The sequence below is a fragment of the Camarhynchus parvulus genome, chromosome 1A (genome assembly GCF_901933205.1).
Source record: "Camarhynchus parvulus chromosome 1A, STF_HiC, whole genome shotgun sequence".
NCBI lineage: Eukaryota > Metazoa > Chordata > Aves > Passeriformes > Thraupidae > Camarhynchus > Camarhynchus parvulus.
Genome location: NC_044586.1, coordinates 33303098 through 33330573, shown reverse-complemented (window position 1 = coordinate 33330573; position 27476 = coordinate 33303098). Strand labels below are relative to the sequence as shown.

The 27476-nt window shown below is 42.5% G+C and overlaps 1 protein-coding gene across 3 annotated transcripts; it reads right to left on the bottom strand.

Annotated features, from left to right (window-relative positions):
* Positions 1-7960: 7960 nt before the first annotated feature.
* On the bottom strand, positions 7961-27167 carry E2F7 (E2F transcription factor 7). Of its 3 annotated transcripts, XM_030960897.1 has the most exons (13): positions 27121-27167; positions 26871-26951; positions 24186-24461; positions 22091-22259; positions 19396-19677; positions 18591-18749; positions 17409-17546; positions 16332-16526; positions 15598-15682; positions 14460-14979; positions 13313-13583; positions 11625-12049; positions 7961-11072 (listed from the first exon to the last, which is right to left on the bottom strand). In XM_030960897.1, exons 2-13 carry the CDS (start codon positions 26949-26951, stop codon positions 10896-10898), a joined length of 2778 nt encoding a protein of 925 aa, XP_030816757.1. In that variant the 5' UTR covers positions 27121-27167; the 3' UTR covers positions 7961-10895. The 3 variants fall into 3 exon arrangements, with proteins under 3 accessions (XP_030816757.1, XP_030816758.1, XP_030816759.1); XM_030960898.1 differs by lacking the exon at positions 27121-27167 and having other exon boundaries at positions 19396-19674; positions 26871-27111; XM_030960899.1 differs by lacking the exon at positions 27121-27167 and having other exon boundaries at positions 26946-27107.
* Between the last annotated feature and the right edge of the window lie 309 nt (positions 27168-27476).

Below are 27476 nucleotides of genomic sequence, written 5' to 3'. Positions count from 1 at the left end.
AGGAGCTCTTGGAGACTATTCCTCTTCCATCTCCCCATTCTTACCTTTCTGAAAAAATATCAAACAGTACTTTTACAGGGTAGTAGACTCCACCTATCTATGTTAGCTAGAATACCCATACAGCACTTTTCTCAGATCTTCAAATACATCATGCTTGCTATGTGATTTTCCTGGCTACAGCAGACTGTGGTTTGGGCATGGTGGTGAAGCACTCACAGCCATTTGTTGCTAAGTAGAAACATTGCTTGGTTTCATATAAATTGAAATATTTTCAGTGTGTACAGCTCCCATTCCAGATGCGCTTTTCAATGACATGAAATCAGAAGCTATGAGCATTTTGGCACACTTTGCTCCAGGGACAAGGTGTTGATAGGTCAGAATTTAATTGAGATAAATGCAGTGAGATAACAATCTCATGTGATATAACCTTACTGCAGGCATTAAAAAATGGCTTGCAATGAGACACCTTGGCCTAACCACCATGCTGCCAAGATTTTTTTCTTAGGCAATAATTTTGTCCACATCTCCAGCTGCATCCATTGTCCTGTACTCCTGTACTCCTGTACTCCTGTACTCCTGTACTCCTGTACTCCCACAAGCCTAACAAAATGGAAAGACTTGGGAAGCAGACATAAAAGCAACCTCCTTTGATAGTCTTGTTGTTTGTGCAAAAAACACTCTCCTTGTAGTAGGTCATAATACGAATTCTGATGTGTATGTGTTTCCAGTGATATTTAATCCAGGTCTCAAGCAGGATTTTTTTAATCTATGTTACAGCATGACTGATGTGCTATAGGAGTGACTTATTCATCCCTAAAATTCCCTGGAACTGGATCACTATGCAACAGGATATTCATTGAAAAAATCTGCTCCCAAACAACAAAACAAAACTGCACAGTTGAATTACACGTTGGTAAGAATAGGAGGTGATTGTGGTAAGGCTGAATGCTGAATCCACTAAACCAAGAGTTTAAATAATACCTTCAATGTTTTATATATAAATATGTATGGATGTTTTACTCATGGTATAACTTTTACTTTCTTGAGAGAAAGCACAAAAAATTTGCCTCCTCTAACATTAACCACAAATGTGATTTATGGATTCCAATTGATCTGTGTGTTTCTGCTGACAAAATCCATTACTTACCTGAATGAGCAAAAGTTTTATTCTGCAATTCAGTAGAATCAATGACTTGATACAATAGGAAACAAAGAGAAGAGAGAAGAGAAGAGAAGAGAAGAGAAGAGAAGAGAAGAGAAGAGAAGAAAAGAAAAGAAAAGAAAAGAAAAGAAAAGAAAAGAAAAGAAAAGAAAAGAAAAGAAAAGAAAAGAAAAGAAAAGAAAAGAAAAGAAAAGAAAAGAAAAGAAAAGAAAAGAAAAGAAAAGAAAAGAAAAGAAAAGAAAAGAAAAGAAAAGAAAAGAAAAGAAAAGAGAAAAAAGAGAACAAAAGATTTTTTACACTTTATTTATGGAAGTTCAACCATAATGCAACAAGGGCTCAATTAAAATATAGCAGAAAAGTCCCTAAGAGCAGACTGACACAGATTCATTTGATTCCTTAAAAAGTAATGACGTGGCATACAAGTGTTCTGGAGACAGTATGGTGTGGAACAGTCCACTGTTATCAGGACTAGATAAATTCTCTATTGCTTTTCTCAGAAATTGCTGAAGTGAGGTAAATTCCCTCTCCCCACTTCCAGGAACTTCTCTGTATTTCCTGTATATTGGAACTGCTGATTTCTAAATGACAACTTGGGACAGGAAAGGCAGGACTGTCCCCGTAGAGGTGATGCAGTTACATTCCCTTACATTCTCAAAGGATGTGAATGCACATCCCTGACTCCTCTGCTCCCATGAAAGGGGGTAGAACTAGAGAAAATTACCCACTGAAGCAAGATGGATGGGTGAGAGTTGTTCAAATGCCTGAACAATTGTGCCACTTTCCAGGCAGCACTTTTATGGATTTACCTCAGGTTGTAACATCTTCCCTGTTTTACTGAACTTAATTTGGATGTGCATTTGGTTTGCAGCACGGAGAGTGATGGGACCCATCAGAATATGTCAGAATGCAGTGATATAGCAGGAATCCATGGGAGAAGACATTCATATGAGGAGCTATCTTTTGGAAATGCAGGGTGTTTGACTCAAAGGGTTTCACCCTTGGTTAATGCACACAGGTAGAGGCAGTGCTGTCGTGCTGTCTCCAGCTGTTGTGCAGCGCTGGATGAGCACCACAGCTGTGCCAGCTAATGCAATCCCCCAGGAGACCAGGTGAATAGTTTCAGGGGATGAGAAAACTGGCATGAGAAAATATCCCCGTGCAATACTCAGTGACTGATTGCTTGGATTTGCTGACATTGTTTGCTCTGCAGAATTGTTTCTGAACCTGTGATCATCTCACAGTTGTTTCACATTTTCCTAGGTTGAAATGGAAATTACCTAGCTTCTATTCTGGTTCAGCTGTGGGTCGCTGTCTGGCTGCTGTTACTACAAAGGTTTTGAATTTATTTTCTTATTCTCCTCTTTCATAGAATTGGTTTCAGTTCAGCATCTTGTCCTCCAAAGTGTTTTCAATGGGTTTTTTGCCCCTCTCACATACAATTTCAAGCTGCTGTAAAAAACTTGTATGGCTGGTGAGCAGACAGGAAACAACTTGAAAGGATAAAAAGGACATAGAAAAATTAATTCCCTTCAGAAAAGAGCTTGACTATCATCAGTTATGGTTAGGCAGGTATTTGCACTTCAAGTGTGGCAATTAGATGCTGCAGTGCTGGGCTGCTGGAGGGATATGCAAACTTTTAATTATATGGCTTTCTGATAAGCTGCTAAGAACAAAAATCCACCAGTTGTAGCAAATGCTCTGACTCTGCTCGAGGAGAGTTTTAGCCAGATGTAGTAGGGCAAAATTCCCCTTGTGCCCCCAGGGTGGGTCACTGTTCAGTGAGCAGTGGCTGCTGCCCTCATCCCACAAATGGCTGTGGTTCAACTGGCCCTGGTGAGCGCAACAGAGAGTGACCACAGATCCTCTGGTTGGAAAGGTATTTAATCTGTCTCTTCATGCTGCTAGTCATTGATCCAAATGTCCTCTGTTTGAAGTACTGCTGAAGGGGGAAGTTTTTTACTTCCATCTGGTTATGATTAATCTCAGCCAGGCTCCCTTTGGCCAAGGAGGAGCCCAAGACAAGATCAGTCTCTCTCCCTCTTAATTACACTGGTTTAACAGGGAAACACTAGTAATTAGAGCCCAGAGATGCCAGTAGGCATATGTGAACATGGTGTCAGTTTACAAGGTGATGTGTTAAAGCTGATTCAAGCCTTTACACAATCTCTTTCTCATTACAGAGGTGTAATTAATCATTTTGTCTCATAAGCACACTACTGGATTAAACAGAGTCATTTTAACCTTCCTCCTTATCTTGGAATCTACTTTCACACAACTGAAGCAAATTTCCTTTGGAAAATATGATCAAGCCTTTGCATCTGTGTGGACTTGGCTCTGCAGAATGAAGTTAACTTTAGCCTTTTGGTTATTCACCTGAACTTGAATGACATGTTAAAGTCATTGTCTTGGACAGAGACATCCCTAATCCAGACATGTCACTGGCTAAATTGGGGAGCTTGGCTGCCCGAGTCTGAGGTGGGCTCCTTTGCTGATAAGGGCTGTGGTGAAGGGAGCTGAAGGTGAGACACTGCCCCTCCTTTCCCTTGAAAAGCAGCTGCTTTTCAGCCTTATGACTGCTCTCACCCAGGCTGGAGCAGCTGGGCAGCAGCTGTGCCTGGGCTCAGCCTCTGGCTTGGCCTCAGAGCAGCCTGGTCACTGAGCTGGGTCATTGTTGGGCTGCACCTGGCCATGGCCACTGTCCCTGGGCCCAAACCAGAACCTCGTGGGCATTCAGCTCCTGGCTGCTGAGGCTGCTGCCTCCCCCAGCCTTGCTACCACCCTTGGCTCCCAGCTGTCCTTCCCTGGGGAGCAGCTAGCCAGAGCTGTGCCTTGCCACAAGTTTTTCCTGAAGGAGAAGGATCCAGGTCAGTGTCATGCCTCAGACCTTGTTGGTCCGTCACAGGCCTGCATGGGGATATATTTCAGGGAGGGATTTTTGCTACTTGTCTTTGCATCTCATTTTTCTTTTAATATTGGCCAAGCAGAATCCCTCCTTGAAAATGAAACAGAGCAAATAAGCATGACCCAATTTTGCATAGAATTACAAAAATAACATTTTTCTGTGCAAAATCATAATCCAGACCAAGATTTTCAGAGCTTCAACAGGCTTAAAAGGTTTATGAACCTTTGAGATTCATTTTGCTCTCTTTAATTAAGCTTGTGTCTTGAGAAAGCCAAGGGGAGTCTTACAAATATCTTTAAAAAACAACAAACAGCAAAGAGTTTGCTAGGAAAAAGCTGGTGGTCTGGTACTTTCTTCCTGTCTGCTGTTTTTTCCCAGAGATAACAATTTGCTAGGGTTGTGCAGGACTTTGCAGCTTGCCTTAACTTGAGGAGATGTCCAGAGAGACTCTTAACAGGGCAGAAGGGAGGCTGGCGCCTAAGTGAATCCTTTTATCCCCTACAGAGGCTCCTGGAGCTCAGCCCTAGCTGCTCTGGCAGGGCATTGCATAGTTATCTGATTATACCAAAATATATTCCCTGAAACATCTTTTCCTCTTTAATTGTGTATGCTGGGAAGAGCTTTTGCTTTCTCAGCCTCTTAAAATACTCTTGTTTCTAATGCATTTGAAATGTTTTTGTAAATGTCTTATATGCATAAGGGCTTCAAACTATGTGATTTCTGCCACACAATGATGGAGTGGAATCTTACATTAAAAATCAATGATCAGACAGCAAGGGAAAGTCACACCAAGACCATCAGGCTTGTACTGCAGGAGCACAAAGGCAGGTTTTGATGCTGTCCCAAGCTAGCAGACTCTGTCATGTCCAAATAATGGAAAGATCCAAGCAAGGCTGAGTAGAAAATCCACAAATTATTTTAAAAATTATTTTCAAATCAGTGAGTATATTGACCTGCTCAACAGGGCTGCTCCCTGCACCCTTTCCATTGTCCTCCACATCCGGAAGCTAGATCCTCAGCTCTTGTGAGTCCAGGTGATATTCCTGGTTGCTGTTTCTCTGGATTTAGAGAAGTCAAAGGCTGCTTTGCTCAGTGATGTGCAGTAGATAATGGGTAGAATTAACAACTCCAGAACCAGAAGACTGACTCTTCTCCACTTCAGGCCAAGGTAGACCAAGAGTGGGTCCAGTGAAGTCACTGGCATTGTGTTACTATAAAGAGAAGAATACGAGTGTTTGAGTGCTTGCCACTCAGGTCTAGAGTGTCTGTAGAGATATTTTTAACCATCATCTTCTAAACATCCTAGGTTCAGTACAATAAGGAAGAAAACCCTAATGGAGATGAGCTGCCAAGTGGGGGATTGTCATTGGAGCAAGCCTCAGAGCAGAGCTCGTCAACTCTTCCCTAACATCTTCTACCTTATGTTCATTTAATCACTGGTGCCTTTCAGGCACAGAACAAATCATTAGCAGTTAATCAAGATTTCGAAGGGATGCAGGGTGATTAAATTACAAGCTGGTTGGTTATCAGTGAGATGCAGAGACTACAGAGAGGCAAAGCTTTTTCTTTAGTATTGAAGAATTGGCTGCCCAAATAAGGGACATATTTCCTTCTGGACAATTTATTGTGGGATTTTTATTTCTTATTTTCTAGGCTTAAAAAGTCTCCCTTTTCTTCGCAAATGATTAAACCTGGTCCAACTTGGCCCATTTCAGCTGCTGCTACAGGCACTTACCAAGATGCAGTATTTTACATATATTAGTGGTTTGTTTGGTCTCACTACATTGCCTTTGCAATCACACCATGCTGGGGGATCGGAGTGTAAACTGCTGGTTCATAGCTGTCAGTTTTGAAACAAGAAAGCAGCTGTTGGAGAAAAACAAGTTTCATGCTCCCCTCCCACCCAGATTTGGTATATTATCTATGAAATTACACTGTTGTCACATCCAAGGTGAGAAATACCCAGCCAGAGGCAGGGGAAAGGCACAAAAGCCTGGCATCTGGCATTTGGGGCCATAATGAGATTTATTTATTTGGAAAATGCAGTAAAATGGAGGCACTCCAGCTGAGGCAGAAGGTTTTGTCTCCTAAGAGGTCTGGTGATAGCAGATTTGGAGGTCCCAACATTTTGTGAACAAGAAACGCAGCTTTTTGCCACCCACAAACAAAGTTACCATGGCCTGCAAGGGGAATGGGGGAAGGCTTTGTGCTCTCAGAACTTAAGCCAGTGTTGACTGACATGATTAGAATTCATTTCATTGCTCTAGGAATCCTTGGAGGAAGTGCTTGAAAAAATATCCTAATTCTCATTGCATTTCTGCTGCAATAAATGAATCTGGAAAGAATCTGGACACTAATGCTTCCTGCACGCATGGATCTTCTCAGATGATCACAGCATGGCTTGAATTTGCCTCAGTTGTGTGTGCAGCCCTTCTTTTCACTCTTTTACATCCCAAGCTATTAAATTCTAAATTTTTAAGCAGGCCATGGAGCCTTGCTCAGGAGCCCTGGGCTGGAAGGAGAAAGCATTGCCATGACCCAAGCAAGCCTAAGGAAATCCTTCTTGTTGACCAAGACAGGTGGTGAAGACCTGCTTCCCTGGCCATGGTGGGAGCAGGCTTTGCTTAGCTGCCCTTGGAGGCTTTCCTTTTGCTTGCCTCTGGCTGGGTTTGCTGGCAGCGCTCAGCACCTGCCAGCACCAGGGGGTCTCTCCCAGCTGGCTCTGGGCTGCCCAGCCCAGGCTGGGAAGCAGTAAGACATCCATCCAGAATGGTACTGCTTGTTAATTTCCCTTTTTCATAGCGAGAGCTGAATCGGATGGAGTTTGGTGCACTCCCCTATTTCTTACTTCAAAAAAAAGGGAGTTCCAAATGCACCAGTGAGCACAAGAAGTGTTGGAGGATATAGCCCTGCTCCACCTCAAGGAAAAGATGGCCATGGTCCCATCAGTGCAGCTAGAACAGGGTTAGGGCTTGTTAGTGATTCTCATAATGTATTTAATCTTACTAAACTTCTATTTTTTCTGAATCAATTGAAAGGGAAAGGTATTATTTTTGGAGTAGCAGGTTAGAAAAAGTCCAAAAACAACACTGAGTGAGCTGCTGAGTTTTCCTTTTAGAAATGATTTTTGAGCATTTCACCCCTTTGCAACTCACAATCATTTTAAAGTTGTTGTTGGTGACATAGGGCATTGACTCACACTTCTCTAATCCCAGGAAGGGTAGGGCTGCAATACTGGGCTTGCTGAAATCAATAGTGAACCTGCCGTTGATTTTAATGGGAGCAAACTTAGTTTTGGTGGAGCTGCGTCTTCTGTGTGTGGTTAGGGAAGGGCAGGAGAAAGGGAATGGGAAGCCCCAGGTCTGTGGCTGTTGTCCACTTGCTCTTTCCAAGCAGGCGGTGGCTCTAAGGACGCAAAGCAAGTGCCAGCTGCTCGGTGTCTGTGGCCGCAGTCGGGCAGGCACTGCTGCCCTCCTGTGGAGAGCAGGACAGACGGACGGCCGCAGGGACACAGGGCTCCAGCGTGGCTCTGGGGCGCTCCCGTGGCAGCCAGCTGAGGATCACCTTGCATGGCTTTGGGCAGGGTCACCCAGTCTAGCCCTGGCCTGCTCCAGGACTTTAAGAGCCAATTGACATCGCACTGGTCCTGGTGCCTGCAACAGCTGGGTGGGAATTGTGCCCATGCTGCATGCAATAGCTGGGTGCTGGAGCCACTGGGGCGAGCTGTTATCCTCTGCTAGTCCTTCAGTCCTCACAGCCAACAAAGACTCCTCACCTGGACCTGTGGTGCAGGAATATTTCTTTTCAAGGTTGTCCTTGAAAGTCTTCCATACTGAAATCAGAGCCTCAGTTTTAAGTTGATTTTTTATTCTGTAAAAGTTTAATATTTTGCTAACAGATAGTATAAAAAAATATTCAACCCAACAGTGTGATTGGAGTAAAGCTATATGCTGACAGGTAAACAGATAGCTAGAGAGCAGGAAAAGCAGGACACCTAATCACTGAAGAACAGTTATAAACAGCAATAAAATTAATATCTATATTAAACTAGCAGTGCAAAAAAAAACCAAACTGGAAGCAGCTTTACATTAAAAATACAGCTTTTTAAATACAGAAATAGCACCAATTTACAGAAGACAATCAGAAATGTAAACGTGGCAGATAGATTCAAGTATAAGTTATATGCTCAGCCTCCTCAACAACTGACTTGGGACAGAAAGGTTTCACAAACCCTGCAGAACTTCCTGGGTATGCACTTTGTCTCAGGGCAAATACAAATTCTGCTTTTCCAAATCTGCTTTGCTGATGAGTTGTTCGTAGTTTATTTAAATTCTTAGCTTTCAGTGAAGGTAAAGATAGGAAAGGTAAACCCATTCCCTCCTGACAGCCAACTGTTCCCCCTCACCAGTCCAGTTCAGCAGCTCAGGTACAGAACACAGCTGCCTGACTGCTTCAGTGGTCTCACTCTCTTTTAGTGAGAATTTTGCATTGACAAAATCAAGACAGCATATCAACATCCTTTTTCTCCTAGGCTCAAAACCTGCTTTCCCAGCCATGGGAAACCCTCATTTCCATACCTGCTGTATTTACAGAAACTCAAAACTCTAAGCAGAAATTGGAAATGGAAAATCCATTTTCACTCCCTGCATTTTCAAGTATAGTTAAGTTAGTTATGGCACACAGTAATATCACTGACAAGGAAAGGCAATTTTGGTGATGATGCTTCAACTGGAGCAAAGAGCCAATATTAGCTCTAATCCTCCTCCCTGCTCCCAGCTGCCATTTCACTAAAAGGCTGTATTGTACTAGAGGGAGGGAGAAGAGACAAGGTTTGGAGAATCAGCACCCATTGTTTTCCCTGGAACCCCAGCAGCTGGTTCCTGCTCCAGCAGCAACACATGCACGCCAGCAGAAGTGCAGGGGCAGCACTGTGCTAGTTACACACTGCTTTTCAAAGCAAAACTCATCTAAGTGGGTGTATAAGAAGAAATAATTCAGAAGAAAAAACTGTAAACTTTCATAACTGTAGTGTCATTAAAATATAAAAAAAATTAGCAGTCTGAAGATGTCTCTTTACCATCCCTGAAATTTCCTATGATAATTCTGCTACAGATTTTGAACCAGGGCTAACCAAGCCCTCTCAAAACCTGTTATTGGTCTATCTCAAGAGAAGGCCACATTACTCAAACCCTCAGCTTCACTAAAATTCTTTCTTAAATTTCATTTTCATTATAAAAATAAGATGCCCTCATCAAATCCCCAGCCTCAAAGTCCTAATCTCCCTTGACCAACAAAACAGCACATCCAAGAGTGCATCTACCCTTGGAAAATCAATGCCAGTACCAAAGAGAGAGCTGATCATGCTGGCCATTTGCTAAAAGTCCAGGCTAATGTGATGTCAACAGCAACACTTTCTGTTTTTTGAACAGGAGACTGCACAAATTTAATTGCAGTTTGCTACATTAGTGAAAACATACCCAAACATAAGAGCATTAGCTCTTAAAATTATATCTTGTATTGATAATAGCACCATCTATTATTCGAGAACTCTGAATGTGAACTGTTAAGACTTTTCTTCCTCATTATCTTCTCTTAGGGTATACTGATAATTTTTTATTAATTTTTTTACTTTACAACTCAAGGCTCTTGCTCTTTTCAACTTCTTTTTCTGGTTTAGATGGATAAGATCTCCCTTGTCTTCCCAACATGCTCAAAAGCACTATTAACTAGTCACAAAATTCCTGCAAGTGAAGAGTTAGGCACTTAAGTACATATCCCTTAAGTACACTTAAGTAAACAGATAAGTAGGCACTTAGTAGACTCAGGTTAGACTGAATCTAATCATGAGTGAGGTTAATGACTTATCAGCGTTCCTTGGTCATAAAGTCTAGACTGGATATTTAAACAGGAGATGAAATCTTAGCACAGTCCTCTCAGTGGTTTGTCTCTCTCAAATCTCTTTGTCAAATCTGATAAACCATTCAGGTTTTGTATTCTTTACATCTAACTTGCAAATTTTGATCAAAGTAAAAGTAAAAAAACAAAAAAAACAACCAACCCAAGGACTAATACAGTTCATTAACATAACTATAAAAATGTTAACATTCACAGTTATTTTGGTCTTAATATTTTTCACATGTATACATTCAATCATACTGTGTTATTATTAGGTTTTTCTAACCACAAGTGCTGGGCAAATTGTACAACAACCAACTGACATTCAAGTAATCCTACCCTGAGAAAATCTGTTATTCTGAAACTGCAAAAATCCTTTTTTGCACTAATCCCACTCCAACATACAAAATAAAAAGCAAGAGGCTGCACTGCAGAGGCATGCTTTGATAGTTTGGAACCAAGGAAGCAGTTGCTTTCACAACTGCAAGAGTTTATAATTTTCACCACAGATTTACTCAGGGTAAGTAGAGTACATGCAAATGAAATGCTTACCCCAGATAAGTGCTAGACATCTCACTTAAAACCATGAATAAAGAACCCCTGGGGACTCCAAAAGAATTTGTTTGCATCTCCTCACAGAAATAAGGAGAGTTTTCCAAATTAAAATCACAATTACAATTTGATGCCCACAAGGCTGTGTGAAGCACAGAATCTGGATTCAAATCAGTACTGAAGGAACAATTCATTAAAAGGATTTCTGTACCAAGGGTGACTTTGAAGAAGATGGCTAACAGAATCAGTGGGTGAATGGATAGTGGGGAAACATGCCAAAAGGGGTGACATTTTAACATGCTCCTCTTGCCAGGTAAGAGCTTGTTCTCTTGTAATTGATACAGGGTCCAAGGACAATCTGCCCACCTCTTGCAAAGAGCAGAATTAGTCAGGGCTGGTACTAGAGATTTCCAGTCTCCTCTGCACAGAGCTGGCATTTCTGGTCTGATTGCCTTCATTTTTCTTCCATGCCACAGGGTCTCCAAGACTTCCAGGAGTTTTGAAAAATGCCTCATGATGTGCAGGACGAATACTCTTGGGAGTGAGTGGAGCTGATGAAGGCTATTTATGAAAAAAAAAACAAAGCCCCAAAGTGATTCAGCAGAGTTCTCTCAAAGTCTACACACAAGCAGACAAATAGAGGATTTCTGGAAGACATTAATGCCTGTACCCTTTTCCATTATCTAGTGAAGAGAGGTCAGAACAAGGTTGAGGGGATAATCCAGGATACTACCTGAAAATTGCTACAACCAGCTGATTCCAGAATTCTGACACAACCCTCCTGTCCTCCTAATGTTTCTCTGTAGTCATTGCATAACACATAATGACAGATGGGGGGAAAACCCTTAGATTGCTGGGGGGTTTTAGAACTTGTCTAAGTTATAAAACCACTTCACTGTTCAGGACTAAACGTGCTATGCTGGGCTATGACTTCAACAGTGCCCCACACCCTGTGCCACCCCTAAGATGGACATGCACAAGCTAAGTGGAAGACAGCAGCTCTCAGTGTGCCAACTGGGCACCAACACAGGGGCACCAGCCTGCGGCACACACCGGGATCAGGCACCTGGCACAGCTACTTCATCACCACTCCTGCCCACCTTTCCTCCTTACCTGCTGCAGCTTCAGAAGGGTCACTGGGTGTCCCATACACACAGGGGAGTCCAGCTTAACAGCACTGCAAGACCTTGTGAGCACAGGACTCAGGTGCAGAGCGGGGTGAGCCGGCTGCTGTGGATCCACCGAAGGGGCGGGTGAGACCTTGGGGGCGACAACGGCCGTGGTGCTTATGAACACAGGGGTGGGTGATGACAGGCTGGACACACTGAAATTCGTGGAGGCAGCAGCTGAGAAGGAGCCATCGGGAATCGAAGAAAGAGGACTGGTGAACGAGGGAGAACAGACGAGAGGGAAGGAAGCCAAGGCTGTTGACGGCACCATGACACAGGGTACACTTAGAGAAGGCAACTGGTTCGCAGCCAGGCTGATGGCACCAGGGGCTTGGTTTGCAGAGAACAGGAAATTAAAACTGCTTAATCCTAAACCAAAGAGAGAAAAAAACCAAAGCATTAATAATCTTGAAAAAGGGAATTAAACTACTGTAACTTCATTTACAATAGGAAAAGTGTGTGACAGTAGAGAAAAGTCTGCCTAGGAAGTAAACTATGACAAAAACAATAAAAAATAAGGAATGAAAGTGTCACAATCCCCTAACTCTTCTATCCAGCTCGCTTTCCTTATTTGCCTCCATTTTCCCGCCCTAATTGTCTATTCACTGTACCTGCATCCATTTACTCTGGCCATATGAAGTACCAACCACACCCTATGAAGTACCAACCACACCCTTTCCTGTTTTCTGCTTCTAACTTCAATTACAAGCAACATCCTGGCTAAACAAACTCTTTTTTTCCACTAACTAGAATCATCCACTGGTATATGAAAACATAGACATTACTTTTAATGAGGAAAAAAAAGCCAGACAAACCAAACCCAACAAATGGGAGACACCCAAAAGGATATATCACGTTAATTTTGCTGAGAACAGCTGAACTACTGTGTTGAAAGAGAAGCTGCTCTGGCTCCCAGTTTGTCTGACCCTCGAAAACACCAGGATTAGCATTTTTAAACTGGGCATCTCCAACCTAAGTGAAATGCCATAGATCCCACTCCGTGTCACAAGTGAATCAAAGACTAAAGCAGTAGTCTGCCTCACATCCTGTTCCTACAAAGCAGTCATCCACTGCACACAAACATAGGCACAAAACATGATGGACACAAAATCCCATTGCAGTATTTTCAGCTGCTTCCTCTAGATCCCTCCAGTGCCATACAAGCAGGGCTGGCTACATTCCCAGTGCCTTGGGTTTCAGGGGTTATACTGATAATGCATGTTACAAGACAGTACAAAGTTTGAAGGTGATGAAATTCGTACACTCAGGAGATGCTGCTGCTCTATATTGGTCAGCTTTCTGCCAAATCTAGACTTCCAGCTCCTTTGACTTTTGAATGTTGGATAACTGTCTTTTTTGTACATAATTCATAACTGTCTTTTGCACATAATTCAGGCATGCAAACCCCATATTGTTCAATGCTATTCATGTTTGGGAACCTCAGAAAAATGTTTCTTTTCAGAGGAGCAATAGTTCACACTGAGTCAAGAGATTTCAGAGTTACTAAACTACTACAGAGAACTGCTGTCAGGGTTTCTTATGCCAAATATTCACCTATTTGTAGGACTCAGTATTTGCTCAGTGAACAGATACAGAGGTTTGGGTGCCTCTAGATCTCATGGCTGTCCTTACCAGCAGTAGGCTGAACATAAAGATACTGTGGTTGGAAAGGTTGATTGGCATTTTCTTTAGAGATGTGCTCATTTCCTGGAGGGGGTTCATCAGGGTTTTTGTTCTGAGATTGTTTTTCTTGCTTCTGACAATCTAAAGGCTTAGTGGACTCCTTGTTTGCCACCTCTGGAGCAGCAGGACTTGCAAGGTCAAGACGATTTGTTTCTAGATGTACAGCAGCTGAATAGCCACTTCCTGGGGAAGATTCTGCCTTGGATGACTCGGAAGGCTTCTAAGCAAAAAACAAAAGGGGAAATGAAGAGTCCAAACTGAAATAAAACAGTGCAATACTCATGAACCTTCCTCATGCATCTGTGCAAAGGAGCAGCACAAACATGATTAGCAAATCACCAAGTTAAAATTTTTGTTTGGGGATTTGAAGAGTCATATTGGTGATGCCTAAACCCTGTGCTGTTTGCTGCAGTTCACATTCAGTACTTGGGTACACTACATAAGAAATACCTGACCTCTGGGATTACTTTTTTATTGAGAAGGAAAAACACTTGATTCAAATGGTTTATATTCAATATTCAAATGGCTTATATGACATGGTGTTGAGCTTGACCCCTACTTTCAGCATTTAAGAGAATTCTGAGATAACTGCGCATCACCTTCATCATCATTATCTTTCTCTCGCCAGCCTGCTGTGGGCAACACTGGGCCTCAGAGAGAGGTACTCAGGCTGGAGAGTAGGGGGAAAGAACAAATCACATTTGCTATAGCTCAGTAGAGTAAGCAATGCTGCTGCTGTCTGGGAAAGCTCAAGCTAACAGGGGAAGATGAGAAGTAATCACTATATTGATTTCTTCCCCTCTGACCAATTGTTTTGCTGCAGAAAATGATCAGGACACTAATTCCAAAGAACAGCTGAGCATCACATCACTATGCAAAGCAACCCAAGCCCATTTTCCCCTGGTGGTGTGAAAACATCTCTCAGTTAATGCTTATACTTCCTGACACAGGGCACTTGCAAGTTTACGAACATGTGGGAGGCAGCGTTTTAATCTCTCAAGAGCAGTGCACTGAATTTCCCTTCTGAAAACACTGTCTTAGGCAAAAGTCTTTCCTTGCTATGAGAAAGCCTAAGTGATAATGAAACTCACTTTACCTTGGGTACTACAAGTGAGAGGGGCAGATCACTGTGCTCCAACGTCTGCTTTTTGGCAGCTGGCTCTTCATCATCTGCAGGTGCAGAGGGCGATGAGCACTTGTGGGAGCTGCGCTTTTGGCAGGCAGTGGGAGGTGCAGCAGCCTGAGCTTCTGCACTCCTGTTTCCCAGGTCTCCTGCAGCAGGCAGGGGCTCACTCACATTATTTTCCTGAAGCCCACCACACAACATGAAAAGGGATGAAGATGGGAAGCACAGGAAGGGTTGGTTGGGGACCAGGGTAGGTTTTCTATTTTCTGTTTTGGACGCTGCTGGCGTGGAAGGGTGTGAAGCCTGGCTGCTGATACCATTTGGTAGTGAGAAGCTTGGCACATCTGCCTGAACCACAGGGAAAACTGCCTGAGGCAAAGGGTTAACACAAAAATCAGAGTCCCCAGGAACAGGAAGAAGGGAGAAAGGTAAGCTTATGTTGGATTTCTTTGCTGAATTTAGTATTGTTTTGGTGTCACAAGCTTTATTCCTGAAAAACAAAAAAAAAAAAAATCCAAATAGTAATGAAAAGAGGAAAAGCATTTATTCCAAAATTAAACCCCTATTTTATCCTTAGAAGCAGAGATACATATTTGGACATAAATGTGGAAAAATTCAACCCCCAAACAACAATACCAGAAAGGTCACTTTTTATCATTTCTAGTAACACAGAAGCAGAGTTCTCAGGTTTCTGATGGACCAATAATGCTTCTGGCTGCACTTGACAAGTCAATCATTCACAAATTAATTCAAATTGGAATAGGTGTAGAGAAGACAGATGACAGACAGAGATGCCCTTCCACAGAATCATAATTTGCTCAACCTACCCAGATAATAGGTCAAAGGATGCAGAAATGACCTATATAAACATATATGACAGAAAGAACTACTGAAGCAAAACACCAACAGTGGTACAAGTACAGATGGGTGTAAAATAACCATGGGGGAAAAAAAGCCATGCTGACATCCAGCAATATTAAAATATTAAAATTATAATAAGGAGATTTTATGGCAACTTTTATATCTCAGTCTCATCAATGGAATCTATCCTTAAACTAAACATGACAAGCACAAAGCTGCAACTGAAAAACAGCTAAGACCAACCTACCCAGTATCTTCCTCTATTTTCTGCCTGCAGACAGCTGCTAGATTTATCATTTTGGAACAATTTTCATCTGAATTCACAATACAAGCTGAAAGAACAAAGAGGAATTCAATTAATCAGAGACAGGTTTACCAAGCATATTTTGATACTGGCCATATAAAATAATTGCTATAATTTTTCAGTCCTGACACGTTTTTATAACATCCACTAATCACCTAGAGCCAGAACCTGCAAGACACTCAGAAATCTTAGTCCCACTGGAGACGTGTTCAACATCATTATTTCCTATAAGAGGGAACTGTGAAAAGCCCTGTAATTACTTTATCTTTTTTAACAACTATCCATTAGATTGCTACAATAAATTTCACTATATTAGGAACCATAATATAAAGCAAACATTTTGTGGCTAAAAATCTTTTCTTAATCAAGTTATCACAGAAGAAATTGTAGTATAGTTGCTATTAGTACAGAACAGAAATATTTACCTGCAGAAAATAAACTGCAGATTCAATTGCAGTTATGGCCCAAATTCACCTCATGTAACTTTAGGCATTTGACTGGAGGTTCTAAACCAGAAGTTTCATTATCACGTGCACAGTACAAATATAGGTACCTCCCAAGAATAGTTCACATATTTAATTATGCTGATTCACCCAATCAAGTGCCTTAAATTGGTGCATGCCCTCATTTGGGCAGGTCCAGTGGGATAGAAAAGAACATGCTTCATTAGTAGTTACCTTGCCTCTCTTGATGTGGGCTGTTAGGCTCAGAACTGACTTTCCTTCTGGCTGTTTCACAAGGCTGTGCACTATTAAATGAAGAGTGACGTGTAAACCTTTGCTTTCCAGTAGCACTGCTCTGGTACTGGGCACAGGCTTCTCTCTGTGTCTCTGGCAGAGGATCTGATGTTGGGCTATGCCCTCTCAGCTCATCTGTAGGGACACAATATTGTACAACAGTCCTTCAGGCAACACAGCTCATCATTTATGCTTCTGCCATATTACCAAACTTGGCATTAAGGGAAGAGACAACCTCCATATTATCTCAAACCTGTTTTGTTTCAGTTTGGGAGATAATATAGAGGCAACCTCTATATTATCTCACAAACTGAAACAAACCTAGAACTCAGTAAGCACCAGTAGACAAGGTAAGGGCTTCCTTCCTATTCAATCCATAGCAGCTACAGCAGCAGCTACACTCCAGTGTGCTAGCCAGGAGGAGAAAGTGTACTAAGATAGTATTTACATTATCCTTCATTTTACTTGTTCCTGGCACTGTCCTGATGCAAATATCAAAGCCAAAGGGTTTCCCTTTGCTCTGGCTTCTAGCCAAAGAACATAATCTTTCAGAGAAGCACTATGCCACCACGTTGTTCTGAGCAGACAAAGCTTCTGTAGAAGGGGCCATATGCAAGAAACAGCCCTGCTCTACCTTGTTATGGTCCCTTACAAAGAAAATAATTCACTGTATAATTATTAAGGAATTACCAAATTTTTGCAACCCAGAACAGCTGTGGACCCAGACTTGAAGATGTCAGTGCTATCTGCTATTGCTCTACAATTCACAGTTATGCATACAGTAATCTAAGTCAGTGTAAAAATACCTACAAGACACAGTATCCTTCAACACCCCTCCACAGACCCAGATCTTGGGTGCAAAGTCTAACAAGGGCAAATCTTGAGCTGGCAGCAATTAATAATCTCAGGGTACACATTGAATGCTGAGCTATTCTTTACACACAGAAAACAACATTTTACCACTTGGGAAGGGACTGTCAGAGCAAAAAGAAAATAAATGCAAGCTACACAAGTTACCAGGTTTTTCAGGAAATTCCACAGGTCCAATCCACTTGAAAGCTGGTTTGCGTCCTCGCTCCTCTGTGACATGGACTTTCTTGATCAAGCCTAGGCTGGTGAGAACGTTGGCAATATCATACAGTCTTCGTACCTTCGCTAACGAGAGAGGGCAGGAGTAGATAAGACAGTCAGGTTTACAATGCATATAGGACATATTCATGTGCTAATTTCATTCCAGACTATCACCACAGCTTTCATAGATGAGGTGGGCAAATCAAATTGGGATGGACTTAGGCCACCTCCCATGAAGTCTGCCATGCCAGCTCCCACCTGATTCATTCCTACTTCGTAGCTTAGCTGCTCAGGCTTAAACTCGTCTACCTCATTTGGATGGATATAGGTTAGGGAGTGATTACAGCAACTTGCCCAGAAAAGGCAGCTACCTCCACATAGGTAAAGAGAAGCTGGTGGAAAGCGGCACAAGAGTGCACACCTGATCACAAGAAGACACATATTTATAATTTCTGAAAATGTAACACGCTCAGAAAAATCTCTGATTCTAGTAAGTAACATCTTTGAGCTGACTATGATACCCACATATTTTCCAGCTAAACTCCTCACATTTCTTCTTATACTTGGGGTAGAATTTCAAGACTGAAGTGCAAGTACCTTATTTTAAAAGTACTTTAAAGACTTAAAAGTCTTTATCTCAGAAGATTTATTTACTAATGCTAAGTTCTCCCATGTTATCCAAGGGATTGAAGTACTAATCCTCACTAACTGAAAGCAAACCCTGCCATCCAGCTGTAAAAGATTTCTGGGGTAAAAAGAAGGAACATATTTCTCCAGAGAGAAAATTAATCCCATTAAATTAAACAACATGCTTCAGTTCTGAAACATCATTCAGAGCGGTACAGGAAACAGGGTTTAAGTGTAAAAAAAAAAATCAACAACAACGAATTTTCTTCTTTATTCTGAACCTGAACTTGGGAGACAATTGTCAAAGTGACTCTTGTCCATACCAAGCTCTGTTTTCACAAATATGCATTTGCAATGAAAAAAACCCCAGAATATATTCCAGGAAAAGATGCACAAATTGCTTTTGCTGTTACATACTGGTGTCTTTTTGCTGTCAGTCCTAACATGCCCCATTTTCTTTACTCACTGACTGATTGATTTGCCTCTCATTAGCCATCTTACTTTTAAATTTGCTGTGGTCCACTGTATCCTGGGTTTCTTCTATCAGTATCTTTGCAGCGACATCCAGAGTGACTATCTTGGTCTTGGAGACAAGGAACAGCATGACAAACTTTTGGCTCATAATCCTCAATGACTTGTCCTTTCTGCTGTTTGCAGATGCTGTGTTACAAATAATACCCAAGGCTCTTAGCATATGTCATCCATCACAGCCAGAAAGCTAGTAAGAAGGTTTCTCACACACAAAATAAGCAAAGTATTTCCTTGCCAGAAAGCAGAAATTAATTGAAAGGCAGCAAATAACTGATTAATGCAGACAGGAGTCTCTCTTCAAAGGACAATAAAAATTCAAACTTGCAGACATAGCTTTTAGAAAGTGGAATTCCAAAGCTGATTCTATGTTATGTTACACAGTTTCTGCCACTGTAATTTTGTGACTCTAATGGACTTTGTAACTGAAAACCATCATGTGTTATATGGGCAGCATGCAAAGAGTGGACAAATGAAGATGGTTCTTTCTAACAGGATAAAGCCTTTACTGTCAGATACAGGTTTGGGAAAGAACTGGATTGTTCAGCAGAAATTCCTGCCAGTCTGTAGGACAGAGAGAAAGATCTGTCTTGAGACCTCTGCTAGGGACAGAACAGAAGGAAGAATTCTGTACCTTTCATGGTGAATTCAGCACCTTTTTGCAAAGGATAACTTTTATTATTTAATGTAAAGGCAAAGCAAGGGAAAAAGTGACATAGTAAACTGGAGAAAGAGACTTTGTGTCTGTGTATCATCATACATTTAGTAATCATCCTACCAGAGGTGCAATCCGGTTCTGAAAAGTCCAGTAATGGTCTATCTTGAGAATCTGGAATAGTTTCCTTTTTCCGTTCTCCAAATTTGTACTCTAAGTCCTGCTCCTTGTGCTGGGAGGTCATTAACTCTCCATACTGCAGCTCTCCTGCCTCCTGGAGCATTTTCAGAGTTTGGCTGAGGTTGTGCCGGCCATGCCAGCAGTATTGGTTCTTGGCCACACGACTGACCAACTGCAATGACTCCAGGACATTCACAATATCGTAAATTCGTCTTCGCTCAACTCCTGTTTGGGAAGTGGGGGGAGCAGATGAAAGAGACAGAGATGCTCATCTTAGTTCAGCAGAAGCAAACAGAGAACAGGTTGTTCTCTAATAGACATTTTCAGTGTTCACATGGACACATTCTATTAGCTACATCTATATTTGCACACTAAAAATCTGCCCTATGCATGGCCAGCTTCATGGTATATTGCTCTTTGTCCGCTTTCTTAACTTCCAGCCCAGCCATGGCTTCAGCTCAAAGCACCTACACTGTGTTTAGAACTGATTGCTGACTGCCAGCCCCATTCACTCAGACCTACCCAAACTGCCTCAGGGTTTTCAGGGCACTTTGGCCCTTCCTTACAGAGAGCTTCAACACGCAGACACATACCCGTACACAAGCCTGTGTGTAACAGGGCAGAAAAGGGTCTGTCACAGCATAGAGATAAAAGACCCTCATACAGGAACCACGGGGAGTGCAGTCCTCCACTTGCATTTACAGTGACACAATTACTTTTACTTGCTAAGCAAGTACCAAGTAAAGGGGCATCAACAGCTCCACAAGGTGCAGAGCGCTGTAGAATGAGACCTACTGTTCTTCCCAAACACAACAGAAACAAATTATCAGTGCTGGCTAGGTCTAGTCCTATAGGAAATTTATGAAATATGTCCAATATTGACTTCAGCCTGACTGATATGAGCAAGGTGGGGGACTGAATATGAACAGGTTGGTGGCAATGCTCACTGTCCTAAGGGCTTGTGTCCAGTGCTGTTTGAAGCATGGTTCTTATAAGTAGCACAATGTACTATACACTGGTGGCAGCATCTGCACCAAAAATCTTCTAACAGTTAACATCAGCTGAGCAGAACAAGTGCTAGTTAGGGTGAAAGGTTTTGAAAACCTCCCTGTGGGAGGCAAGGCTGTAATGTTTACCCATTTGAAGACCAGGTATAATACTTACTAGTCTCAAACACATATTGGGTGAAACAATTCATGAACATTTGCAAGTGTGTGTAGAATTTGGAACAAAATATAATTCAGAAAAACAAGAGTGTTACACATATCCTGGTGTCTGTCAGGCACCAGCAGCACAGCCCTCTTTGCGGCCTTCTGCACGTTTTCAGTGAACAAAGCAATATACATTTGTAGCAAGAGCTGTATCACAGACATCATTTGTTACATTGAGAGCAGCAACATCAGCAGGGGGCAATTTCGAGGTCACTGAAGCAAATGGATACAAGCCAGGAAGGGAAAACCAAAGGAAGAAGGACAACCAAAACTTCCCCTTTCTGGGAGGTAAAATTTCCAACAGTAACTTTTAGAAGAAAGTTTCTGTTATTTAGGAAAGTAAGGTAATGCCACTCCCAACACAGAATAAAGCACTATTCATGTTCAGCTGTACAAGGCTGGAGCATGAGCATCTCATGCAAGCACATAAAGGAGTAACTGCAGAATCTAAAAGAATAATTAATTTTAAAAATAATTTATCTATTTACTTAATCTGTATTCTATCCTATTTCCAATTCACTCTACCAAGGCAAATAAACGGGTATTTCGAGGCCTTTCTTAACAGAGTCACAGAAGACATCCTTCTTCTGTTCCTTTTCTTCCCAAAACAGACAAATTTCATTTCTGCTATATCTTTTTTGTTGATACCTGAGTTTTAAATGTAGATGCAAGATTTATTTAGTTTAAGTCCAATTTTGTAAAGCCCTTCCTAGCTAAGAAACAAGCTCTCCAAGGACTCAGATATTTTTGCTATTAATGTGTCCTGTCTGAGTCCTCTCCCAAGTTTTATTACTTCTTGCAGGTATTTCATTAATCTTTCAACTAAAACCAAACCTAACAGCAGAACCAGCAAATGAGCTACTTAAAACAAGACATTTTCTCATGGTACTCTTGCAGTTCTTCCAGTACCTTTGAGTATCACAAGGTGATACTCAAAGCTACGGTAACCTTGATGAACCATGTGATCTTGGAAGATGCGACATCAAACCTGTTCAGAAGTTAGGGAGTAAACACAACTGATCTCCTACGCATGCCAGTTTGCAATTGTTTCTCCAAGTGTTTCATTTTGACAAAATTTGTTGTCTATAAATCCTCCTTCAAAGGGTTTGTAAATCCTATCTCCTTCGGTGTCCAATGAATTGAATATTTAAGAAAGTAACAGAGTTGGTAAACAGCTGGAAGCAAGATCTGTCTAGTAAAAAGTGCAGAAAGTCAGAAAGCAGATTTCAAAACGGTAGTGCTACCAAACAACAAAGACACTGAAGAATATTAGGCATTTCCAACTCTTGATTAGTATGATTAGAAGAGCATCCAGACCCTGGGAAAGGCAGATCTTGAAAGTAGTCTGTTAGAATATGATCTTAGGAAGGCCCGCCTGTTAGGTTACCCCAGGTGATCAGTTACCCCAGTTTCACAGGTATACATACCAAGAATTGAAGCCACTTCATCCAAAGAAATGGTAGTTTTCTCTGTTGACAATGGATAATTTGGATAGCGAGCTAGAAACTTTTGGCACAAGAGTCCTAAGCTTTTCTGTTTTCTGCTGGGCCTCTGCTTTTCAAATTCATCAACCGTGCTGTCATCTACTATATCATACTGTTAAAAAATAAATGTTAACTCTTTAGTGCAGAGCTTTTAAAAGCAAGACATAGTCAAGTGAGGCTTATTTCAGATGTTATCAATATTTCAGATCAGCTTTTCTAATTAAAAAATAAAAACATGGACTCCTTGAAAGCACACAGCACTCGGATAACACAACTGCAAGCTCTTATTTTGTCACACAAGACAGCTACAGAAAAATTCTTATCTGTGCAATCATGAAATAGTGGTCATGCATAAGGAAAAAAATCAGTAAGATCAACACCCAAGACTAGTAGATGGCAAGACTATACTTGGAAAGAGTATTTCTTTTGGAAAGAAGGAAGAATATGCTCTCAAACACTTCTGGATCTAATAAAACAGGAGATGCAGAAGCCATCAAGAAATTCCTGCAATACTTCTGTTTGCTGACTTTTACAGTGACTCTATCACTTTAAGAAAGTGGTGATGGGGAAGGGGTGGGAGCACTTTGCTCAGAAATTATAAAAGGTGCTACTCAGTCTTTGAACCTTAAACTTCGTCAAGATGTTACCTTAAGTAATTCTGTAGGATGGTCTGACTGTGGTCTTTCTGACCCTGAAGTGGGAAAAAACGGAAACCAGCAAAACCGTGGTTGCAAGAATGTAGGAAGAGGCATGTGTGTTTATCACAAAACAAGAATGATGGAAGATTATCTTCTGTGTTATAAAAGGGAAAAGAAGTCTTGCCCTCTGGCAAAGAAAAGCCTAAGGTGGTGTTAGCTGTGGAAACCTGCGTTTCCTAGCTTATGGGATCTTCAACTGTATTCAGCTAGTTGCAAGTAAGTTACCTTGTGGCAGGCTGGTGCTCTGAGAGAATTGAATTTTATGTGGTATGGAAATAGCAGTATTCTTACTCTAAAATTTTTCCTTCTTTTGTACGTTACCATTTTAAGTATAGAAGATTATTAAATGAAAGTTTATTAACTAGAAAGTAATTGAACTCTTTATAGTAGACACTGCAAAAATGCTGTGTGATCTTAGCAGGCTTGGAGTGGTAATGAACTAACCTTAAACATCAACTATTTTTTACCTACTGGACACTATGCTAGGAATAATCTCTAGAGAACTGTTTGCTTTGTTATGACCACGAAAGCTGCAGAATTTTTTACACTACTATTGCAACTGCAGTTGCTGTAAAAACTACACTTCCAGAGTGATCTGTACCTATGAAATTATGCTTCTCAGTAGGAGCCAGAACTATTGTCTTGTAACTGAAATCAACAGGGAAGGATATCCTACAAGAAATAAACCAGGAGAGGAAAAGCAGCAGTTGGAACAAAAAAAAAAGCACAAAGGAAGAAAACTGCAATGATGCTTACTACAATCTGATGTCATTCTCTCTAGGGAGAGACTTCATGAAGTGAGGACAGCAATCAACCCCTGCATTGCTTAAGTCTTGTGAAGTAGAAATTTTAATGCCTGACCTTGCTTTCTGACCACTAGTTTGGGAGCTGGGGGGGGAAAAGTGGGAATAAAGGGTTTCAGCAGACCACTTTGCAGGATAGTTGCAGATGGGGTCTAAGATTTGGAGAGTATATTCTCTCATTGTCAAATTTCTTTTTGAAAAGGATGCTTGTTTAAAACAAATCTGGCAATTTTCTTTCTAATGTGGTTCAAAAGTACGTCAGTTGGGGAAATCAAACATTTAAGCTCTACTTCCTTCATTGTCCTTTTAAGTAATATTCAGGCTCTTGAGGGGATCTCAGGTCCATTTCTAGTAACTCAGTTACTTTTGAAGTCCTACTGCTCAGACATTGCTGTGTAGGCAGCTGTCCCTGGGAATGTCTTACAATTCTGCACCATTCCATAGGGAGCAAAGAACCAGTTGGAAGGAATCTGAGGAGCAACTTAAGGAAGGTCTGAATCCTAACTGAATGTAAGGTCATCGTGTTCTGAGTCTCACCTGTAACGAATCAGGTGTGTCACTCTGCTCACTGTTTTCTATGGGTCTGAAGAGCTCTTTCTTCTTTTCCCTGTCCCTCATGTCAGGACTAGCAGCACTAACAAGAATCTTCAGGTTCGTAGTAGGAGTCCAGGGATCAGGTTGAGGTCTGTCAATGATCTTAACAGGTGTAATTGTATTTCTTTCCGGTGTGCAGCCTTTTTGCTTCGATAGATCAATAGGTTCATTCTTAATGGGAGTCTTTGGGGCCATCCTGGATCGATCATATATGTTTTCCTGTTAAAAACAAAGTTTTATTAGACACAAGAGGAAAAAGACATTCCATCAATCAATTTCATGATTCTTATGAAGTTATTTTTACTGACTTGTGCCTTGGCACTCATAGCTATATTTAGCACAGTTCTTCTGCCTTTGTTGGGAATGTTAAAACGTTCTACATGCTGTTATATTGGAGGAAGTATATTTGAGATACTGCCTTGAAATACAGAACCTGAGGTCAACCAGTCTAACCTGTGGCCTACTAGGCTTTTAAACCCTGACTGTTGTTACAAGAAAGCATTGCCCACAAACATAAATCACCAAATTGCAGGGAAACTGAAATCATGCACTGGTCACATTACACTTAGCAAGAAAGTAGAGTTCTGTTTGAAAGGTCTCGGGTTAAAAGCCATGCTGGGCATGCAGCTCAAACTCACAAAATATCAAACTAAAGGGGACATAACCTCATGTGCAAGGCAAGTTTTGCATCTGTACTGTCTGCTGCCCAAAGCAACTAAGAAAATCTCCATAACTGTTCCTTCACTACAGCTAAGAGCTGCTAGGAGGAAAAGTCTGATTCATCAGCTGATTTTTATAATTTCCTGAATGAAGCTCAATTCCTTCCAGTCCCTAGCTACCATCAAGTTTTTTTGTATTTCAGCTATGGATCCCTTTCTCTTACTGCAAGAATTATCACTACAGATGAACTCACTTCAAGGGACCGACTGAAGGAAGCATTATTGGTACCTTGATATAATGTATTTTATTTTGTGCTGTAAGAAACCCAATTCAGAAATTGAATAAAATCCTGAAACAAAATATTAATTTATACCGGATTACTGTAAGAACTTTCTTAAGTTTTGCCTTTTACTTGAGGTAATTTAATTATTATGTAGCTGAAATATATTTAAATGGGTGATTCCAAAGGTCATCCTAACAGGAACATCTAGCTAGAAAGTAGAAAAAAGTTCTAGTAAGAACTGAAACTGGCTTTTACTAGGAGCAGTTTTGTAGCATTCAGACTGGAAGCAAATTTGGCACATCAAAAGCATTGTGCTCTGAGCACTGATGAACACTTCTGCATACATTCATCTATGAATTACCTAAAAGGATGCAATAAATACATCTCTTTTTTTACAACTAACAGTCAGCCAGTTGTAACTTGCTACACTGTGATAAATAGGGGTCAATTTAGAGGTCATGGTACTTCTTAGAATATATATTCATATAGTGTTGGCACTCAATATTTTCTTACAATTTCACGTTTGGCAGTGAATCAACCGTCAAGTAATGGAGAAAGTCTATCTTCCCATAAAGTTCCTGTTCATTATGGCTGGTGGCAATGGAACTGCAGTGAGGGCAGCTGAAGCAACCTGTTGTTTCAGTACCTCAGATCTTCATGTTTGTGCAAATACCACAATGAAAAGCACATGACTATGCCCTTTCAAATCTTTATTTCCTACCATCAGATCTTCATTTTCTACTATCATGATTACCCACTAAGGTAAGAAACACTTTTACCCTCTCTCCTCTTTTTTTTTCAGTAGCTGCAACACTCTGTGAAGTCCTACCTGTATTGCACAAAACCTCAAGGGGAGTTGGTAGAAGTGCAAGATAGAGGACAGGAAAGGCCAGCCTGTTGAACTTAGTATGTGAGCAGGAGTTGAAACAAATCTCTGATATAATAGGAGTGGAATCTGACAAGAACTGTGTGAATTTTGGAGGACTCGGATTAAGCATGGACAACAGGTCATGAATTGCATCCAGTTCTTGACGGGAGAACTGCATTTTATGAATACAGGCCAGAAGCCAAGTGTAGTGGATGTATCCATGAGTGTGCTCAAACTACTGTTAATCAACAGAACCATGCTATTCCTGTGCCAAGTTAAGAACCTGGTGGATCTTACCTTTAGAACCATGAGTCTCTACGAGAGCCTTCTCCACCTTACCACATGGTAGCCATTGGGATACTTGAGTTCACTGAGTGAGTTCTACTCAGCTAAATGGTGTTTCCCGCTGTGTAGTGCCAGAGCGCAATCACTTCACTTACTGACAAGGGTGGCATGACTCAGGCTTCTTACACTGGATTATTTTTTTACCTTAAGGGTGGTGCTGGACATCCCAGTGCCCCAAGTGCTCACAGGTAAGATGCTGCTGTACAGTAACAGGGCAGAGCAGGTCCGGTGGGCAGCACTTCAGACGCTGCCCACGGGAGCCACAGAAGCGCGATCCAGAGCCCGACTCGCCCCCAAGCCCCCCGGCTGGCGGCCCTGCACTCGCGGGGCTGGGGCTCCGCGGCGCACCCCGCTCTAGCCGCCCTCCCTCCCTCTTCCTCTCCTCCCGCATCGCCCCGCGGCTCCGGACAACGCCTGCAGGGAACGCGCGGCGCCGAAGCGGACCGGACCCGCTCCCGGCCCTCCCGCTCACCTTCTGGGCCGCCTCGGCGCGGCCCCGCCGCCCCGGCCGGGCGCTCGCCAGGTCCCGCAGCGCCAGGACGCTCACCTCCATCTGCAAAGCGAGAAGGCGCCTTTAGCCCGGCTCTTAAGAGAAGCCGCTCCCGTCCCCGGAGGGACGCGCGGGGAGCGCGGCTGCTCGGGGCTGCGTTCTCGGGGAGGGAGGGAAGGAGGGAGGGAAGGCGGGCAGGGGGCGGGAGGCTCGGCGGGCTCCGCGCCCTCACCTCGGCCGGGGCCGGGGCGCGCGGGGGGCGCGCGGCTCTGCCGCTCCCGCCAGGCGCCCTCAGACATCGCTTTACAATCCGGCCAATCAGGCGCGGCCGCCGGGGAGCCCCGGCCGCGCCGCCAGCCAATCAGCGCGCGGGCAGGCGGCGCGCGGCATCGGGCGCGCGGGACGGGGCTCCCGCCCGCGCGGAGCCGTTTCGCTCCTTTTCTTGGCGCTGCCGCCCTCCCCCGCCCGCCCTTCCCGCCGCCCCGCCGGCCGGGCGGGAAACGCCGGGAGAGCCCCTGCCCCTCTGCCCGGGCCGCTGCCGCCGCCCTTCAACCTGGGAGCGGGGAGGGAGGGCTGAGGCAGCGAGAG

Bases quoted from the DNA above. Each gene is read 5' to 3' on its own strand.
- E2F7 (XM_030960897.1), bottom strand. From the start codon at position 26,951: ATGGAGGTGAGCGTCCTGGCGCTGCGGGACCTGGCGAGCGCCCGGCCG. The intron at 15,683-16,331 runs GTAACTACTAAT...TTGTTCTTTCAG, and splicing joins CCCACATCAAGAGAGGCAAG to CTTGTATTGTGAATTCAGAT. The intron at 13,584-14,459 runs GTAAAGTGAGTT...TTTTTTGCTTAG, and splicing joins TCTCACTTGTAGTACCCAAG to AAGCCTTCCGAGTCATCCAA.